Source organism: Rana temporaria, chromosome 4, assembly GCF_905171775.1.
Source record: "Rana temporaria chromosome 4, aRanTem1.1, whole genome shotgun sequence".
NCBI classification, from domain to species: Eukaryota; Metazoa; Chordata; class Amphibia; order Anura; family Ranidae; genus Rana; species Rana temporaria.
Genome location: NC_053492.1, coordinates 237,900,212 through 237,918,709, shown reverse-complemented (window position 1 = coordinate 237,918,709; position 18,498 = coordinate 237,900,212). Strand labels below are relative to the sequence as shown.

At 42.9% G+C, this 18,498-nt stretch overlaps 1 protein-coding gene across 18 annotated transcripts in view; it reads left to right on the top strand.

Annotated features, from left to right (window-relative positions):
* Window positions 1-18,498, top strand: part of SNAP91 (synaptosome associated protein 91) — a 141,399-nt gene that overhangs the window by 120,158 nt on the left and 2,743 nt on the right. For all 18 annotated transcript variants that reach the window (XM_040350025.1, XM_040350031.1, XM_040350030.1 and 15 more), the window contains 6 exons: window positions 1,762-1,911; window positions 2,220-2,250; window positions 2,966-3,077; window positions 6,640-6,738; window positions 17,492-17,596; window positions 17,722-17,823. In XM_040350025.1, coding sequence (XP_040205959.1) covers window positions 1,762-1,911; window positions 2,220-2,250; window positions 2,966-3,077; window positions 6,640-6,738; window positions 17,492-17,596; window positions 17,722-17,814 — 590 coding nt within the window. In that variant the 3' untranslated portion in view covers window positions 17,815-17,823. The remainder of the gene's footprint in view (window positions 1-1,761; window positions 1,912-2,219; window positions 2,251-2,965; window positions 3,078-6,639; window positions 6,739-17,491; window positions 17,597-17,721; window positions 17,824-18,498) is intronic.

The window sequence follows — 18,498 nt, the reverse complement described above, 5'->3', positions numbered from 1 at the left end:
GGTTCCCATATATATGTATTTGAACTGTGTATCTGATAGCTGTTTGTGTTTTAAGCCTTAAAACTGAACTCGTGGCAGACATGTCACTTGCAATATACTATGCATCTAGTAGATAGGGCAGTGCACTGCACACAAATGCTAAGCTTTTCTGTACTTGCTGTAACTGCTAGGTACCTCCTGTGCTGTTGTTTTATTTGTCCGTTTGTTTTGTCATTTTTGACACTTTCCATGCTGGGCTGTGCTGCAATATTTCTTTGGTGAGTTTTTTTATTTTTAGACCTGTAAATAAGCAACCTGTAGTGCATCCCTGGAAAGCAGAACCAATGTGCTGTGCTATGCCACTGCATGTCTTGTTAGAATGCCTATTCTTTGTTCAACGTTGACATCTACACTGCAAAGACATATATATTTGTATACCGCACAGTGAGAAGACTATCCTCTTACAGGCTAAAAAAGCTTATAAGAAGAATATGAGGGCAGAAGTAGCCTAATATGGCTAAGAAATATTTATTTCACTTTTTCAGAAAAAAATATTAAAAGGTGAACTAAAAGGGTATACCCTCTCCACCCCCCCTGGCCCCCACTGTACTGACCTCTGTCAGTGATGAGCTGTCAGGCCCCGTACACACGTCCGAGAAACTCGACGGGCAAAACACATCGTTTTGCTCGTCGAGTTCCTTGTGCAGCCGCCGAGGATCTCGGCGAGCCAAGTTTCCTCATTGACTAACGAGGAAATAGAGAACATGTTCTCTATTTGGCTCGACGGGTTCCTTGTCGGTTTCCTCGGCCAAAAATGTACACACGACCGGGTTTCTCGGCAGAATACGGCTCCGATCGAGTTTCTGGCTGAATTCTGCCGAGAAACTCGGTCGTGTGTACGGGGCCTTAGTGTCCACACAGTGAGTGTAGCTGGATTTGAAATCCCTGCTCCTTCTCCCTCTTCTCTGTGCAGCGCTTATAGGATAGATCAGTTTGATGCTCTGTACTGATGTTGACCAATCAGAATCTCTCTGATCTGTCTCGAAAGTGCTGCACCGAGAAGATGGAGAAGAGCAGGGATTTCAAATTCCCTGACCGCTACACGGGCTGCATGGACAACGACAGCTTCACACCCATTGAGGTAAGTACAGCAGGGGTCAGGGAGGTGGGGAGGTTGTACAATTTTAGTTCATCCTTTTCATTTTCTTCTGAAAAGGTGAACTAATAATAAACGCAAGGATTCTCCCCAAAAAGGGGTTAAAAAATCCCAGTTTTGCAGTGCTTTTCAGGCACTGTTAAAGCGCTGCCTATTCATTCCAATGGGCAGGGCGTCTTCAGAGTGCTAAATACAGAACTCCCAACACGCCACAAAGACGCTGTTTGCAGGACTTTTCATCGATATGGCGCCTTAAAACAGCCCCAGTATGAAAGGGGTCATATTTTAATATACCAAGCTGGTCCAAGCAAACTATTACCTTCAATAACAGCACCTTGCTATCGGTGCTGTATACACTGTATGTAGCATCCGCTAATTGCATTATACAGTGCTGTGTTCCGACAGAATAAAGTCACAGGCAGCTTGGTGTTTCATCAATTGGCTGAGGTGGAAAGGCGGGCAGATGACATAAGCTTCATCTCGGCCAATCAAAGCTCTGTATATTTGGAAATAAAAAAATGTGTTTCTAGAAGCAAATGTAACTGTAATGCTGGAATTTTTCTAAATTATATATAAATTTAATATTTAGGTTTTCTCTTTTTTTTTTTTTCTTCTTCCTGCTTTAGTATTTGATGGCCTAGGAGATCTTCTTATTCCCACCATGACCCCTTCTTCGCAGACCCCATCATCTCCCCTCGCATCAGGAAATAATGTCAGTGGCTCCAACAGAGGTCTCGTTAGTGACCTTGATTCTTCTCTTGCAAGCTTAGTTGGTAGTAAGTAAAAATATGTGTTTTTTTTTTTTCAAATTCTTTTTCTTTTTCTTTTTCTTTTCTTTTTCTTTTTCCCTTTTCTTTTTCCCTTTTCTTTTTCCCTTTTCCTTTTCTTTTCTTTTTCCTTTTTTCTTTTCTTTTCTTTTTCATTTTCTGTTCTTTTCATTTCTTCTTTTTTTTTTTTTTTTTTTTCTTTCCTGTTAACACTTTCAACAGCTAGTCAAAATTGTGCCCATTATATATTTATTTATAGTACGAGACTGCCATCCAGCTGTTCTGATGGATATATATATATTCTACTTCTTTTTTAGATCTTGGAATTTCTGCCACCCCTGGTAAAAAGTAAGTACTTTAGAGTATAATTTGCAAATCTAGTTCAAAACATTATTGGTGTACGTAATATATATTTTTCATTTTTAAAAGTTACAAAGAACCATGTATGGTCAAAGTCTGCCAGAGAGTAAATTTAATTGGTCTCTGACTCTCTTTAGGATGTTTTTAACATGTTTTCAGAAGATGACAACTCAGAAGATAGTAGTAGTTGAATGCAACTGCACTTGTTCTGTAATGTTTAGTTGAAACCTCTACACTCTGTTTGGACTGCAACTTTGCATAAAAACATATTACACTAGTGGACAAAATATGTATAGCTTTGCCATAAGAATGGAAACTGAGGTCATTTTACATGTTTCTCCTGGAATGGTAGTAGAGGATTACAGAGACATGCTAAAAATCATTGCAATCTTTATTCATTCCAAAGTCAAGCCAGCAAAACAAATGTTAATTTTCTGAGTAATGACAATTGTATTATACAATAATGCCATATGGATGAACACCAGTTACACTATATAGCTTATTCTGTACAGACTTGTTGCTCCGTCAATGTGTGTAATGTACAATTGGACAGATTCCCTTGCATGATGGAACTAAACAGTGGGACAACTTAAAATGTGTTTTCTTGCTTGTAGAAAGGAAAATAACATTAAAAAAAAATTATTCCATAAGCAACCTGTTTGGACAATGAATTTTATACATAAAATATTTTCTTGTTCTGTAGGGGAGATCTTCAGTGGAATGCAGGAGAAAAAAAACTCACAGGTGGTGCCAACTGGCAGCCAAAGGTAGCTCCAGCAACATGGGCAACCGGTGGTTCATCAACTGCTAATATGGTAATTTATGTCCAGCATCTGTATTAATAACGCTTTAGTTTTCCAAGTTTGCTTGACGGCAACTTTTTCCATTTCCTGTAAAGTGCGGATAAGTTTGGAACTGTCATATATTCCTTTCTTTGATTCCAGTAAGAAGACTGCATGCACTAATATGCTTACATATATCTAAAATGCTCTCATAGAAAATTAGAAGAGGTTACTTCTCCCCCCCCCCTTTTTTTTTGTGTTTAAACCATTGGTTACAACTGGTATAGATCTACGTTTTCTCAAGCATGTGTTTTAAGGTCTACTTCCAGGGATACAACCCCACAGTGGGGTAACCGCTAAACTGTACACACAATCGGACATTCCGACAACAAAACTGTGGATTTTTTTCCGATGGAAAGTTGGCTCAAACTTGTCTTGCATACAAACGGTCACACAAATGTCGGAAATTCCGATCGTCAAGAACGCGGCCACGTACAACACTACGACGAGCCGAGAAAAATGAAGTTCAATGATTCCGAGCATGTGACGAATTGATTGAGCATGCGTAGGATTTGTGTGTGTCGTAATTGCATACAGATGATCAGAATTTCCGACAAGAACTTTTTTTGTCTGAAAAATTGTTGTTGTAAATTCTTACAGCAAATGTCCAATGGAGCATACACACGGTCGGAATATCTGACCAAAAGTTCACATCGAACATTTGTTGTCAGAAATTCCGATCGTGTGTATGCGGTTACATGCTCATTTATGACTAGAGGAACAGAAAAACACTTGCCAAATCCCTGGCTCCAGCAGCTGGTGGCATGACAATCTTCTCCCGTGTTGTGGACGGTCCCTCAGCCTTCTGATGTACAATGCATTGTTTTAGCATGAAGGGAGTTTGCTGCAGTGAAGGATCATTCAAGTAAAAATTCCCTTTTTCTTGGTGCTCTGGGCAATGAACAAGCATTTAAGTCTTGTAGTGCAGGAGTTTCCTACCACAAGAAGAGTTTTACCCAGAGTTCAGCTTTAAATTCACGTACTGTCGTTACATGACTGCAGCAAACTGTATATAGTGGCCTACACAAGGTAGCTTCAGTCCACAGCTAAGAACATCACCATTCTTTAGGTTTCCATCCAAAAACAAATGATTAAATTCTGGGTAAATATCACTTAATACATCATTGCCTTCTTAACCACTTAAGGACTGCCTCCTGCACATATACGTTGGCAGAATGGCACGGCTGGGCACAAGCACGTACAGGTACGTCCTCTTTAAATGCCCAGCCGTGGGTCGCGGGCACACGGTCCGAAGCACCGTGACCGTGGGACCTGCGGACCCGATCCCCGCTGGAGTCCCGCGATCGCTCACCGGAGCTGAAGAACGGGGAGAGCTGTGTGTAAACACAGCTTCCCCGTTCTTCACTGTGGCGCCGTCATCAATCGTGTGTTCTCTTATATAGGGGACCACAATCAATGACGTCACACCTACAGCCATACCCCCCCCTACAGATGAGGTCATACATAACCCCATCAGCGCCCCCTTGTGGTTAACTCCCAAACTGCAATTGTCATTTTCACAGTAAACAATGCATTTTAAATGCATTTTTTGCTGTGAAAATGACAATGGTCCCAAAAATGTGTCAAAATTGTCTGAAGTGTCCGCCATAATGTCGCAGTCATGAAAAAAATCGCTGATCGCCGCCATTAGTAGTAAAAAAAAAAAAAAAATTAACCACTTCCCGACGGCGGTACGACTTTATACGGCCGCAGGGTGGTTCTACTTCTCTGAGTGGCCGTGTTTTTACGGCCTCTGCTCCTCCTGGCCACTGGGGGGTGCGCGAGCGTACCCAGCCGCATTACTGGGATGCCGATGCGCGTGCCTGGCGGCCGCGATGTCCGCCAGGCTCCCGCGATCGGCGGTTAGAAAGACAAGGACGTGGATCTGTGTGTGTGTAAACACACAGATCCACGTCCTGTCAGGGAGAGAGACCTATATGTGTCTCTTGTACATAGGGACACAGATCGGTCACCTCCCCCAGTCAGTCCCCTCCCCCACAGTTAGTAACACTCACTAAGGTACACATTTAACCCCTCCCTCACCCCCTAGTGTTAACCCCTTCAATGCCAGTCACATTTATACAGTAATTAGTGCATATTTATAGCACTGATCGCAGTATAAATGTGAATGGTGCCAAAAATGTGTCCGATGTGTCCGCCATAATGTCGCAGTACCGATAAAAATAAAATAAAAATAATAATTCTGTCCTCTATTTTATAGGCGCTAAAATTATTGCTTATTGCATTTTTTTTTTTTTTTTTTTTTTACCAAAAATATGTAGAATACGTATCGGTCTAGACTGAGAAAAATGTATTTATTTTTTTTCAAAATTGTCGCTCTATTTTTGTTTATACCGCAAAAAATAGAAACCGCAGAGGTGATCAAATACCACCAAAAGAAAGCTCTATTTGTGGGAAATAAAGGACGTCAATTTTATTTGGAAGCCACGTCGCACGACCGCGCAATTGTCAGTTAAAGCGACGCAGGGGAATACCCCCTTCCTGTCCTCTGGTCAGGAAGGGGGTATATGTACCCAGTAAGCAAGTGGTTAATAAAAATGCAATAAAACTATCCCCTATTTTGTAAACGCTATAAATTTTGCGCAAACCAACCGATAAACGCTTATTGCGGTTTTTTTTTATACCAAAAATAGGTAGAAGAATACGTATCGGCCTAAACCGAGGAAAAAAATGTTTTTTTTATATATTTTTTGGGGATATTTATTATAGCAAAAAGTTAAAAATATAGTTTTTTTTTCAAAATTGTCGCTCTATTTTTGTTTATAGCGCAAAAACTAAAAACCGCAGAGGTGATCAAATACCACCAAAATAAATCTCTATTTGTGGGGAAAAAAGACTGCAATTTTGTTTGGGAGCCACGTCGCACGACCGCGCAATTGTCAGTTAAAGCGACGAAGGGGAATACCCCCTTCCTGTCCTCTGGTCAGGAAGGGGGTATATGTGCCCAGTAAGCAAGTGGTTAATAAAAATGCAATAAAACTATCCCCTATTTTGTAAACGCTATAAATTTTGCGCAAACCAACCGATAAACGCTTATTGCGGTTTTTTTTTATACCAAAAATAGGTAGAAGACTACGTATCGGCCTAAACTGAGGAAAAAAATGTTTTTTTTATATATTTTTTGGGGATATTTATTATAGCAAAAAGTTAAAAATATATTTTTTTTTTCAAAATTGTCACTCTATTTTTGTTTATAGCGCAAAAACTAAAAACCGCAGAGGTGATCAAATACCACCAAAATAAATCTCTATTTGTGGGGAAAAAAGACGGCAATTTTGTTTGGGAGCCACGTCGCACGACCGCGCAATTGTCAGTTAAAGCGACGCAGTGCCGAATCGCAAAAACTGTCCAGGTCCTTTAGCTGCCTAAAGGTCCGGGTCTTAAGTGGTTAAAATAAAAATAAAGTTGTACTAATTTATCTTTTCTTTTTCTAAATAGTATAAATGCTTTAAATGCATGTCAAAAATCTAGCTACTTTTTAAATTCTTATTATGTACTTATTTATTTTTTTAAGCAAGGAACTGTTCCTCCAGGAAGTGGGGGACCGTCATCAACAACTACTTCCAGTGCACAGCCAGCAGCAACAGCAGCAGCAGCATCTGGGTTTGGTCTAGTAAGTGCTTTTGGTTGTACTAAAATGTACTTTTAAACTGAATGAATGTCTTAGTAAAGCTTGTTAGGACAGTGTTATTTTATTACCTGCTATCAAAGTTACATAGTAGGCGAGGTTGAAAAAAGTCCAACCTATGTGTGATTATATGTCAGTATTACATTGTATACAATGATTTTTGCTCCCTGCTGAAACCACTGCCTGTGAAAGAGAATTTCGCATCCTAACCGCACTTACAGTAAGGAACCCATTACGCAGTTTAAGGTTAAACTGCTTTTCTAATTTTAGTGAATGGCGGCGTGTCTTATTAAATTCCCTTCCGTGAAAGTTTTATCCCTATTGTGGGGCCACCAGTACGGTATTTGTACATTGAAATCATATCCCCTGTTACGGCCCCTTTGGCATCGAATAAATAACAAGAGGAGAGCTTCTGACGGGTGCAGTAGTTTTATTCTTTCGGAACAAATGTGCGCAGCAGGGTTGAATATTATTTTCTTTATCTCCTTGAGCACCGTAAACCTGAATATCGTAAGCACCATAGCACCGTGAAAACTGTAAATGACATACAACACACTTATTTACAGTTGTCACCAAAAAGGGGCCGTAACAGTGAAAACTCGATCCGCTTGCCAAGGGGGGTACAAACTTTAAGCTTTAGGGATTTTCTGCAGACATCTTCCATGAAATCCTATGCAGACAGCTAACATGTGGCATCTGAGATACAGGAAAAGGCTTTCTTTCTAAGACAGGAAGAAGGAGTGGTCTTGTAATCCTGCTGATCAAAACATTCCCCAGGGAACCAAAGGGAGGCAGAAAGGTTCCACCCAGCAGTAAGTGCTGAACAAGATCCACAATGATAAGCGGACAGTTACACTCCCACCAAATTATGTTATGATGAATATAACCTAAAAGTCATACATAATTTACAGAACATAACCTTGGCCGCTATAAAACATGGTACATCATACACAATTTAGCTTATAGGTACCTCTGTAACTGGCTACTGTTGTGTGGTGGTATGCTAGTGTATCACTAAAACTGAACTTATTTGCTTTCTATGAGGACTACTAGCTTTTGAATAGGACGTTCAATAATTGAAGGTTTTGATACATAGTCCTTCTTATCTTGCAGTCTTTTGTCACCTACTAACACCTTGACTCGACGAACTAGATCATCCTTTTCTATTGTAGTTTCAATTACACGTCCTAGTTGCCACTGGCATCTGGGAGACATATCATCTTTGATTATGACAATGTCATTTACTTTGAGGTTACGTCGAGGTGTGTGCCATTTCTGTCTTGTGGAAGCACTCATGAGGTATTCTCTTTTCCGCCGACTCCAGAATTGTTCATTGGCTTGTGATGCAAGGGTTGTAATGGGTTTGACTTTAGGATCGTCTACAATTAGTTCTGCTGAAGAGCTTGAAGATGCGTGCACTTCAGATCTCCAAAGGAAACTAAGCCCAGATAACCAACTTGAGGTGGAGATATCCGCTACATGTAGACCCCTGGATGCATGGTCGGCTGGGTTTTGTGTCGTATCCACATAATGCCACTGGGTTGGATCTGTAATCTCTCTTATGAGTTGAACACGATTGGCTACAAACACGTGAAACCTTCTTGCTTCGTTATTGATATAGGCTAAGACTACTTGGGAGTCTGTCCAGAAGAACTCTTTGTCAACTTCTATTTCAAGTTCTGCCTTCAACATGACACTCAACCTTGCTGCAGTGACGGCAGCTGAGAGTTCAAGCCTTGGGATGCTCACAATCTTCGTTGGTGCGACTCTTGCCTTGGCCATTACGAAGCTGCAATGGACTTGATCTCTGTCATTTTTGTACCTAAGGTACGAACAGGCACCATATCCTATGTTGCTGGCATCGGAAAAGTGGTGTAGTTCCACTTTCATTCTGTTACCAAAGTCTGGGGGATGGTAACATCTGGGTATCTTGATTTCCCTTAAAGCTTGCAGACTACTCTTCCAAGCCTCCCACCGTGGACATAAGTTCTCAGGAAGTGCTTCATCCCAACTGATGCCTCTGCGGCAAAGCTCTTGGAGAATGCACTTGCCACTCAGTATGAAGGGGGCTATGAAGCCTAGAGGATCATAAAGGGAGGCTACGACTGACAGGATACCACGACGAGTTGAGGGTTGATCCTTTATGTCAGCACTGAAACTGAAGGTGTCGTTTTCAATTGACCACTGAATGCCAAGTACTTGTCCTTCTGTTGTTGAGTCTGGGCTAAGTTTGACAGGTACACTAGTTGTTGCTCTTTCTGACGGAGCTATACAGGACAGGACATCCCTTTTATTAGAGTTGAACTTATTCAGTCGTAGGCCAGCATTTTTACATAATCCTTGAGTTTCGAGGATTAGATTCGAAGCTTCGCTGACTGTTGGAACGCTAGTTAGGCCGTCGTCGACATAAAAGTTCTTCTCGATGAAGGCTGATGCTGAGGGATGTTCTGACTTGTGTTGTCGTGCAAGATACTTAAGGCCGAAATTGGCACATCCTGGAGAGGAGCTGGCACCGAAAAGGTGAACTGCCATTCTGTATTCTTTCGGTTCTGTTTCCAACTGACCGTTCTCCCACCAAAGGAACCTTAAGTAATTGCGCATTTCTGAGGGGATATAGAACTGATGGAACATCTTTTTAATGTCGCATATCACAGCAACTGCCTTCTTCCTGAAGCGACAGAGGACTCCCACTAGAGAGTTTATCAGGTCGGGACCTGTCAGCAAGGTATCGTTTAGGGAGATGCCTTTGAACTTTGCTGAACAATCAAAGACAACTCTCAACTTGTCTGGCTTCTTGGGGTGATAAACCCTGTGATGTGGGATGTACCACACTGTCTCTTCCTCTGATAATGAAGGGGCTGGTTCTGCATCACCTTTTCTGATTGTTTCTTCCATGAATGCAGTGTAGTGTTCATGGTACTATCTATTTCCCTTTAATCTTTTCTTTAGATGATGAAGTCGAATAAGGGCCAGCCTCTTATTGTTTGGTAGTGCCAGTTGACTGTTGTCTTTGAAGGGTAACGGCATCTCGTAGTGTCCATCTTTCCTTTTTATTATAGTTTCCGAGAGAAACTGCACGAAGCGAACATCATCTTGAGACACGTACTTATCTTCATAATTTCTTTCAATGAAGTCCATTTCTAAAGCCTTTAACACATCAGCGACCAGCGGCATTGGCATTTCTTTCACTGCGACTCTGTGTACGAAGCTCTGGCTACCCTGTCTATCAGGATGTGGATTTGCTGATCCTACAATGCTCCAGCCGAGCATAGTTTTTTGAGCGAAGGGTTCATTTTCGGAGCCGATAACAACCTCCAAGGGAGCCAGTGCTGATGGGCAGTCATAACCGATCAGTAGTCCTACTTCGCAATCTTGAAGTGGCTGTAACTTGTTTGCCAAGTGTTTGAGGTGTGACCACTGGAGTGCAGTCTCCTTAGTGGGGATGTGAGACTTATCTACTGGAATGAAATCTCTTGTATAGGCTTGACGGATTTGGACTTGAGCTTTAGAGTTGAAGCCACGCACTTGCAGACCGTGAGCAATTTGGCTTGAAATAACTGTGTCAACCGCTGTCATTGTGCTGAGCCTTAGCTGTAATGGCTTGGTGCTCACACTTAACTTCGATTCCAGGTCTGCCCAGTGCTTTAAGTGGGCCAAAAGAGGTGCCGGTACTCTATTAGGCGCCGGTGCTCCCCCCCCCCCAATACTGAACATGAAAATACCCTTGGCTGCGTGTGATGGGCACAGTGGCTGCATTAGATGGGCACAGTGGCGACAATTGATGGTGGCACAGTGGCTGCGTGTGGTGGCACAGTGGCTGCGTGTGATGGCACAGTGGCTGCGTGTGATGGCACAGTGGCTGCGTTTGATGGGCACAGTGGCTGCATGTGATGGCACAGTGGCGACAATTGATGGCACAGTGGCAGTGTAAGTTGGCACAGTGGCTGCATGTGATGGCACAGTGGCGACAATTGATGGCACTGTGGCTGCGTGTGTTCGCACAGTGGCTGCATGTGATGGCACAGTGGCTGCGTTTGGTGGCACAGTGGCTGCGTGTGATGGGCAGAGTGGCGACAATTGATGGCACAGTGGCTGCGTTTGATGGACACAGTGGCTGCGTTTGATGGGCACAGTGGCTGCGTTTGGTGGCACAGTGAGGCTGCAATTAATGGGGGGTTTTTTTAGTTAGAGAAGGCAAGCTCAAAATAACTCAAAAATATTTTTTTCTGCCATTTTTTTATTAAAAAACTGATGGTCACCTCAGTCCAACCCCCCCTCCCTCCAATACAGTCAATTATTTTCTTACTTTCTTCTGTTGCAGTCCTGAGTCCAGGATCCAGACAGTAGCAGCACTAGGAACTGTAGACGCAGGCTGAGCTGAGGCTCCTCGTGACTTGGGCTTCTTTCCTTGCCGCCGACACAGCTCCCTGCGCGAGTCCTCCTCTCACCTCTCACCTCGCCTCCGGCGTGACGTCACGCGGCGCACGCCGGGGAATGAACCAACTCTCCTCCATGGGGGGGGGGGGGGGGGTCGAGGAAACGCACAGGACAGGAGTGACAGGACAGAGGAAAGGGAGCCAGGAGCGCACTCGGCAGCAGTGAGTCGGCTCCGGCGGGGCGGCATACAGTTTCTTTTGTGACTGCGCTGCCTGTCTGACACACATTACTGGCCCGCAACTCGACAAGCCCACCGGCTGCGTTCCGGTACTGTAAACCCACGTACTGGGCGCACGGAGAGGTGCTGGTACTCTCCAGGGCCATTTTTGGAAGTGGCGGTACTGAGTACCGCCGCGTTCCGGCCCAGTTAAAGCACTGGGTCTGCCAGAATAAAGGTTGAATCACTCTGTGTGTCAAGTAAGGCATAAGTGAGGATTTCCCTCTGAGGCTCCGTAGTAGCTGACAACAGAACTGTAACAATGCAGGATGTGGCAGACGTATGTCTTGTCAAAGTATGGGACATAACTTTGGGAACGTTATCGTTTGCCTTATTTCTCATGCCTACTGAATCATTGTTTGATGCCTTGACAGGCTCAGTGTCTCTCTGTATGTGCAAACAGGTTGGATGACGTCGACTGCATATGCTACACGTGTGTCTTCCTTTGCAGTCTTTTGTAGTGTGGCCCTTTCTTAAGCAACCAAAACAGAGATGGTTTTCGTGAATAAAGGCCCTCTTTTCATCGATGGTCTTTGCCGCAAAAGTCAGACATTTAGCGACACCGTGTGTTTCGTCTTTGCAGACTAGGCAAGGTGGTTTCGGTCTTGAAGCTGAGATATTTGGAACGTTGAAGGTACAGGGCTTCATTTGAGTGCTTGTGTTGAGCGCCTTGGCTCTCTTGGGAATTCTCTCATCTGTAGTCTTGGTACTGAGGAGAAAAGGAGAGGCAATGGGGTTGCATGCAATCTTAGCTTCCCTTTGCAGGAACTCTGTGAAACGAGCAAAGGTTGGGTATTCTTGGGACTTGTCCAGCTCGTCCACGGCGATGCGACTCCATCTGCGCACGATCCATTCAGGCAGTTTCTTGAGAAGCTTGTGGTTTTCTTCACAATCATTTAGAATAGCTAGGCCTTTAACATGAGGAATGGCCTCCACACAACCTTGAAGGAAATCCGCAAACTCTCTTAATGCTACAGGGTCATTTGCTGATATCTTTGGCCATTTAGCCAACCTTTCTCTGAAGGCTCTTTGCACTATGAATGGACCTCCATACCTGTCCTGTAGGATTCCCCAAGCACCTAGATAGGCATCTTCTGAATTTCGGTAGAAGAACCCTTCCACTGCCTTACGAGCTTCACCACCGAGATACCTCTTCAAGTACAGCATTTTTTCGCACACAGGGAGTGGTTTCTGATCAATCAGCGCCATAAAGGATATCTTCCAATCTATGAACTTCAAAGGATCACCTGTGAATACAGTTGGTTCAGGTATAGGGAGACGGTTGGAGATAAGCAGACTTGCAAGTCCTGGGGTTAGACTAACTTCTTCATTTGGTCTTGACACCCCAAGTGGTGTATTTGAAGGTTGAAATGGCACAGCCTTTGGATTCAATGAGTTTCGTGGTTCATTATTTTGGCAGAGGTATTGCACCTTGTGGTCTGTCTCCTGTTCGTAAATTTCAAGACTATCATAAGCGTTGTAGGCTTTCACTCTTGCTGCAGCTACCTTGACTTCATTTTCTGCTTGTAGCTGTTGTAGTCTTGTCTTTTCCTCATCCAACTTCAGTTTAATTTCTGCCTCTAGTTTGTTCAGCTTAGCTTGCTCCTCGCGCATCTGTTGCGTCGCCTTTGCCTGTTCTATTTTGGCTGCAAGATCTGCTTCTGCGTCAGCGCGTTTGCTAGATCTGGAAGTGGCTCTTGAGCTTGCGTTGGAGTCTGGTAATGACTCTGAGAGGACAGTTTCTGTTTCTGAGTTTCCAAAGACTGACTCATGCTCTTCTTTATTAAGCACCATCCTCACCCTTTCCTTCTCAAGTTGATCGTTAAAGATTTCATCTACATTCTCTAGCCGCTTGCTGATGAGGTTGCAGATTTCAGCCGTTAACGCGGTGCATGCATCCATTTTCTTAACAACGTACGGGGTAGTGGAATTATTTCGGCACATGGACTCATACTGTTGGTGCACTAACGCTTCTTTGGCTTTAATCTCTTTCAATCTTGTATTAAGGTCTTCAGTTGAGCAGAAATCTTTTAACTTTGTCCTACATTCCTTTGCTAGCTCCTTCCAAGAGTTGCACACCTTGTTGAATGCCTTTTCATTTTTCTTAACTGTTTCTTCGTGCATTTCTTTGCCCTTTTCTGTTAGGCTTCGCTCTCTAGAGCTGGATCGTACCTGTTGTGACTCTGTGGGTTTGTCTGTTTCTTCGGCAGGTGACAACATTTTGTTCTAGTGTGCCTTTGCCTTTCAAGTGTGAGTGTGCCTGAAACCTAACTTGAATGAGTGTTGGCTCAAACTTGCTACTAAGGGCTACGACAGATAACAGGTGTTCACACTTGTAACTAAAGATTAGCAAACAATGCATACAGTACTACAAAATGTTTTAAACGAATATACTGCTGACACTTTCTAACCAGACAATTAACCCTTTACGTAAATAACTGCAGTTTAGTGGATTAGGAACTTGGAAGATAGCATTGCTTTAAATCTGACACTAGGCCTCTAAACACGAATATAATAACTTGATCACTGGTTTAGCAAAATATTAACTATTTGGCTCGCATAGTAGTTGAGGGCGGCTTCCGGATCACATATAAAGAGCCCGCTATATTTAAAAGTCCACGTGACACGTTTACTTTTTTAGCCAAGTCTCTGTTGCCAAGATGGCATCCGCACGTGTCTTGCGAGGTGTTGGGAAGCCTTTACTCACAGTTCGATGAAGAAAGCGACGCAGCCGGTGATGTCGAGTCTCCACCGCAGCGACGAGTTTTCACTGTTACGGCCCCTTTGGCATCGAATAAATAACAAGAGGAGAGCTTCTGACGGGTGCAGTAGTTTTATTCTTTCGGAACAAAGGTGCGCAGCAGGGTTGAATATTATTTTCTTTATCTCCTTGAGCACCGTAAACATGAATATCGTAAGCACCATAGCACCGTGAAAACTGTAAATGACATACAACACACTTATTTACAGTTGTCACCAAAAAGGGGCCGTAACAGTGAAAACTCGATCCGCTTGCCAAGGGGGGTACACACTTTAAGCTTTAGGGATTTTCTGCAGACATCTTCCATGAAATCCTATGCAGACAGCTAACATGTGGCATCTGAGATACAGGAAAAGGCTTTCTTTCTAAGACAGGAAGAAGGAGTGGTCTTGTAATCCTGCTGATCAAAACATTCCACAGGGAACCAAAGGAAGGCAGAAAGGTTCCACCCAGCAGTAAGTGCTGAACAAGATCCACAATGATAAGCGGACAGTTACATCCCCTCTCAAGCGTCTCTTCTCCAGAGAGTATAAGTTCAGTGCTCGTAACTTTTCCTAATAATAATATCCTCCAGTCCCTTTTTATTCGTTTTGTTGCCCTTCTCTGGACTCTCTCCAGTACCAGCACATCCATATCCACTTTATGAAATTTATTTTCAGCCACTTTCTGGCATATTTTGAGGTTGCAAGTCAGAAAAAGTAGGTTTATACACGATACTATTGACATGCAGGGGGTTGCAAAAAGTAAAAGAAAAACAGAAACCACATTAGTCCTTCTTTGAATTCTGCCCTAGGTATCGTAAACTCTGTGTTGCGTGATTTTGTATGATTATTCAACAAGCAAATTCTGAAAGAAATTGGAGTTGTAAACCTGCGTTCTACCTTGTGCTTCCTTTACCCTTCTGCAGTCCTGTTTTCATGTCCTCATTGTTCGTTTTTGCTATGATGTTGCTGTAATCCTTCTCTGTTCTGAACAGTCTATTTCCTGATGAAAAAAGTCATGGGAGCTTTCTTTCTGTGGCACTAATCAAGGAGGTGTGATTACTGTGTGTCTTAAACCCCTCAGAACCAATCACTTTAGTTTTACAAACCATCACTGCCCTCTATTGGCTCTGTGTCTCTGTACTTCACAGAAGCGTGAAAAACGAAATTGAAACTCTAGGTACATTATATGATTGATTTTTATCTATTTTTAATCATTTTTAAAAGGAATCAGTTAACTATTATGTCTCTATACCCTGTAAACAGTCATTTTAGCAAAAAATGATTTCCTTTACAACTCCTTAAACATACTAAATTAGCTGACTGCATTGCCTAGCATGGTTTGGTGTATAAATTTACATTGTACTCTGTTAAAAGTTAAGTTCACTTTTTACAGAAAGTAGCCTATGCAGTCAATGGGCCCTAGTAGTTATTGTCACAGGTACATTAATTTTGTCATACCTGTAGGCTATTTGGATCTCCCTCGAAGCCTCTTCTGTGGCCCCCACATCCCCCCCGCCGGCGCTCTGGGTTCCTTTCCTACTCTGTGTGCCACCATAGGAAGCTGCTTCCTATGGTGGCCCACCCGTGGGCGCAATCCCAAAACGCGTTCTGTATGTTCACTGACACAGTGCATCTTGGCCCTACCTTGTCATTCCATTTGACAGCAGCAGGATCAAATGGCCCCCACTGCTTTCATTGATTCCAAGGAGAGAGAGAGAGAGAGAGAGAGAGAGAGAGAGAGAGAGAGAAAAGCACTGGGTCGAGGGTGGGACTCGGGTAAGTATTTAGGGGGGCTTACAATAGAAGGGTTTTTACCTTATTGCAGGTAATGCATTAAGATAAAAAAAAATCAGCCTTTACAACCACTTTTAAGTGAAAATATTTTCTCTTACTTTTGGATAGAATGAGATCAGTACAGCTACAGAAGAGTTGGAACCACTTTCAAAATTCTACTGCTGCCAGGGTGATGCACTGCTGTATTCATTTAACTACATAATAATGAAGTACGAAACTTTTATATATTAAAATAAAGGTTTTATATATATATATATAATTTTTTGTGTGTGCGTGTATATATGTATGTTTCATTTTTATTTTTGATTCATACTTGCCTCGGTGAATGGAGCATCAGACCGATGCTCCATCTGTCCCCCGCCGTCTCTGCACTGAGAACCGAGCCACTGAACACCGCCGATGGCTCGGTTCTCTCCCCTCCCTGAGAGGAAAGCTGCTGACTGTCAGTCAGCGTCTTTTCTTTCTGCTTCGCCACGTTCATTGGAGAGCTGAGCCGTAGTGGGGCGAGGAGAGGCTGTCTCAGCGGTTCGCTGAGACTGCCATCAATCGGCAGCTGGCGGATCCCGACTTGGAAGTTGTGATGACGCGCTGCTCCGACTGATGGCAGTGACGTCAGCGGAAAGTGGACTTCAGACCGCTCTCCACTGAAAATGGGTCACAGGAGTGCAAAACTAATTGCACTAAAAAGCTCAGGCTGGACTTCTCCTTTTAATTTCATAACTTGAGAGAAGTATGGCCAAAGCTTTTTTTAGCCCTATTTCTCTTCTGGGTCACAGCAGTGATCCAGAATCAGCTGACATTGGGTTAATTGGAATGAGAACTGAGTGAACAGTGGTCATGTGATCGCTCATGTCTCAAGCTTAGAACTGGCGGGGGGCAGCTGCAGCATATGGATTTTAGTATAGATGTTAAAACATCTTCAATGTTCATATGGAACTCCTTACCCCAATCTATCCGCCTATCTCCTTCTCTATTAGCTTTTAGAGGATTCCTAAAAACCCTCCTCTTTAGAGAAGCCTACCCTTCCCACACCTAACAACTGTATTTTCATTTGAGTCCATCTGATCATCTCCCACAGCTATTACCCTTTGTTCCACATGACCCTTCCTTCTAGATTGTAAGCTCTAACGAGCAGGGCCCTCTGATCCCTCCTGTAATGAATTGTATTGTGATTGTACTGTCTTCTCTGATGTAAAGCGCTGCGCAAACTGTTGGCGCTATATAAATCCTGTATAATAATAATAATATATGCCCCCTCATGTACAGAGCAGACAGGTAGATAGGTTAAGTAATTTCTCTATCAAATGTCATTGTGTGTAGTTTAAAATTCTATGAATGTAAACATTGGGCTGGTAAATTTGTACAGGATCTAAACGTTCATATGCAATATTAATTTGCAATAGTTCATACTAAACGAAAACGATATTTAGTCTTGAGTATAATCCAGAAGGAAGATGTATACAATATTACCAAAACCATATATATTGTTTTTAAAAATGGAGAATCCCATTTTTATATTTTGGTGTTTTTTTTTTTTTTATCTAGGCTTCATCAGGGACAGGGGTACCAATGATGCCCCAACAGCCAATGATGTATGGCCAGCCTATGATTAGGCCGTCATTTGCTGGAGCTTCTGTTCCTGGTGCTCCGGTAAGGTTCTGTTTGTAACATATATGATTGGTCGCTGTTTGTTTTACAACATAAGTTAACATTAATCTGCAGGCTTCTTGTATTAGTAACTGACCGTTTTAACTTTCCATTTTACGGTTTTGCAGCTATCTCCAAGTCTGACTCCTGCTTCACAGAGCCCCAAAAAAACCCCACCAAAGGATCCCTTAGCAGATCTGAACATTAAGGACTTCTTGTAAACTTGTAAGGTAATTGCGTTATCTCTGCATTTCTGGACTGTTTATAGTATTTTGATCTAATTTTTAAGGTGACAAAGGTAATTCTTACAAAAACTGCCAGCACCATCTTCAAGCAATGCATTTTAGAGTACCATTAGAGACTCTATTTTAAAAACATTATAACCTTCTTTATAACAACTACCTCAGGCTCATCTGCATGCTTGGGTTTCGAAGCATGCAAGGTCACTTATTAAAAGCTAAAACCTGCTATTTTCTATTGACTTGCGGGCTATGCTCTTATAGTGCTATAGAAGGCAAGGATGCTAAGGGATCACCAAGATGGTTGAGAGCAATTGGTCCGTTTTATCACTTTTGAGGGATACTCCATTTTAAAACGGGTTGCATCAATTGAATCTGAGCTCCACTTTCCTGAATGTTGTATGGAAGATATACCGTATTTATCGGCGTATAACACGCACAGACATATAACACGCACCCTAACTTTAAGGCCCCGTACACACGACCGAACATGTCTGCTGAAACTGGTCCGCGGACCAGTTTCAGCAGACATGTTCGGTCGTGTGTAGGCCCGAGCGGACAGGATTCCAGCATACATTTGCCCGCCGGGCCTTTTTCCAGCGGGCAAATATTTCTGGACTTGTTTTAAAACAGCCCGCTGGAATCCTGTCCGCTCGGACATGTTCG